Here is a 2,500-nt window from a genome sequence, read left to right on the forward strand (position 1 = left end):
AGCTAATCCTTTTTCACCTTTCAGGGTTGGTGAAGGCCGTGCCTGTTGGAGTTTGGGAAACGCACACACAGCTCTGGGAAACCATGAAACGGCGTTAGAGTTTGCTCAAAAACACTTGGAGATTTCCCAAGAGGTAAGTAGAAATAGATTGTTACAGTTCGGTCGAGTGTCTGTTCTGTTTCTATCAAACACTTCTTCGTAAACAAGAGCGAAGATAGTTTCCTTTTCTTTACGAACTTTGTTTCTTGTCTTCGTCACATCTGCATAGATCCGGATAAACTTGAATCACATGATAACAATGCTGTTAAATGAAGTGCTATCGCGCTTTTTTTCTTGTTTTGTTCGAAGTAAAGTATTGGTGATCATAAGCGAAGAAGCGTTGAGGGTAATTAAGTTACAGCTTCAACATCGGATGAAGAACGCACATACTTTTATGATTGTTCGAAGGGAGAAAAGACCGGCATTTTTGGTAGATCTGTCCTGATAGGATCAAGTGAACAGTGCTGGCACACTTTTGTTTTTCGAAAGGAGAAAAGACATGTTCTTGGTAGAACGATATTATTAGATCGATAGAGAAGTGTCGGAGCAGTGTTGGCGCAGTACTCGATTCACCAGGCTCGATTCCTGGGCTCAACTTCATATGCAGCTAGAGTTTCTTGGTTCTCTCCTCTGCCCTTAGAGGTTTTAAGTCCGAGTACTCGTGTTCTTCTCTTTCAACCAAGAAACATTCAGGGGCATCCAACGAGAATATAGTTCAAAACCACTTAAACATAGCATTGCTAAACGTATTTTCATATTTAAACGGTAGACATAGGCATATTTTTATCCCCTAAATTTTTTTTATCTGTTCGGATTCCCTAGCTGAAAGTCTAGTGATCCGAAAATTAGAGGGATGAAAACTTACCTTTTCGAAAATGTCAGCTAGAAAAGAGGCTCCCGAAAATGCTATGTGACCTTTTTAGGGTAAAAATCCGTTAAAAATGGGCATTTATACCATTTTTTAGAAGTTCGAAAATCCTACGACAGGCAGGCAAGCAAGCAAGTGTTCCGAAACAACAACAACAACAACAACAACAAATGTTCCGAAAATTCTAGATCTCAAATCGTCTTCCGAACAGATATTTTCCGAAAATTGACGTTGGGTGTCCCTGAACATTTAATTTGACCGCTTAGACGGACGTGACCCTTTCTGTCTGCGTCATCAGCAAGAGCTTGAGGTCATACAGAAAGCAAGGCAGACGTTTCTCCAAAATTTCGCGATGATCTTTCTATGCCTTAGTCAACGATTATGATTCAATCCATCAATCGACCAGTCCAAGATTTATCTAACGGCACATCTTGTCAATCCATCAGTATAATTTTTTCATCGTGGCATTTTCCTTGGGACTTTGACGATTGCTTCCAATTTATTGATTTTCCAGATATTTATATACATATCCCATTAATAGTTAATTCTCCTATTGCAATCTGGAGAGTGCACGTTCGATGATATTTGAGAAAAAAACCGAAAAAATTTGGTTGCACGTGAGATCAATTAGAGTTCGTCTTTTTTATTGGCTGGACTTTGATAATTAGCCTCTGCATCTTAAAGGAATTCAAAGATTTGTTATCGACTAGCAAAGACATCACAGTAACCGACAAGGTCGGTCTTCAAGTTCAACTGTACAACTAAGAATTCTCAATATTGCTTTTTCTTTTTTTGCTTCTTCTCTTTTCATCTTTTTTCTTCCAAGGTTGGTGATCGAACGGGTCAGATCACAGCACAGATGAATATCTCAGACTTGAGAGCCATTGTTGGAGCACAGGGCGACTCAAGAGAAGCGTGAGTGCAGTACACAGTTTTATAATTGTTTTTGGTGAAGTTGTAGTCCATTAAATTCAGGTTCACTTTCTACCGAATTTATCTCATAGACACTATGTACTTGTCAGAGAAATGAAACTTTTTGTTTCCATGAAATTTTCCTAAGGCAATCGAAGATGAAAAAGAAAACGGTTTGATGAGTATTTAATTACAAAGATTAGCGATCAAAGACTACCTTTCGAAGTCATCTTGATTTGAGTTCATTCAAATAACGTTCGTTCGAAAGTGAAATGAAGTGTTTGCGTTGTTGGTCTGAAGAACACAGAAACTCGGCCGTTGGAGAACAAATGTCAAGGGCCATGGGTCGAAAATCCAGATTTATCAAATAAAGTCTAAGCAGCCATTTCAAAACGGTTAGCTTTCAATAACTACGTGGCTCCAAGGCTCGCTGGCTCGCAAATTATACAGGCAAACTCATGGAAAACTGGAGTGCATGTTTGATTTATAAATGTTATTCATCCCGTCAGAGGAGACCAAAATTGAACTCTCAATCAGACTCAATTCGCGCAAAAGAGGTAGTGTTCATCATGCTAAACACTTTACCGCGCACTCACTAATTCATTGGATGACGAACAGTGGACACAAACACTCACTTTCAGTTCCAAACTGCCCGCAGGAATATGCAATAAAATGCGTGCT

The 2,500-nt window shown here is 39.2% G+C and overlaps 1 protein-coding gene across 1 annotated transcript in view; it reads left to right on the forward strand.

The window, feature by feature from the left end:
• The window catches only part of LOC138026745 (G-protein-signaling modulator 2-like), a 30,963-nt gene that overhangs the window by 12,230 nt on the left and 16,233 nt on the right, over positions 1–2,500 (forward strand). The window contains exons 7-8 of the mRNA XM_068874202.1: positions 25–133; positions 1,734–1,822. Coding sequence (XP_068730303.1) covers positions 25–133; positions 1,734–1,822 — 198 coding nt within the window. The remainder of the gene's footprint in view (positions 1–24; positions 134–1,733; positions 1,823–2,500) is intronic.

This window comes from Montipora capricornis, chromosome 2 (genome assembly GCF_036669925.1).
Source record: "Montipora capricornis isolate CH-2021 chromosome 2, ASM3666992v2, whole genome shotgun sequence".
Classification (NCBI taxonomy): Eukaryota; Metazoa; Cnidaria; class Anthozoa; order Scleractinia; family Acroporidae; genus Montipora; species Montipora capricornis.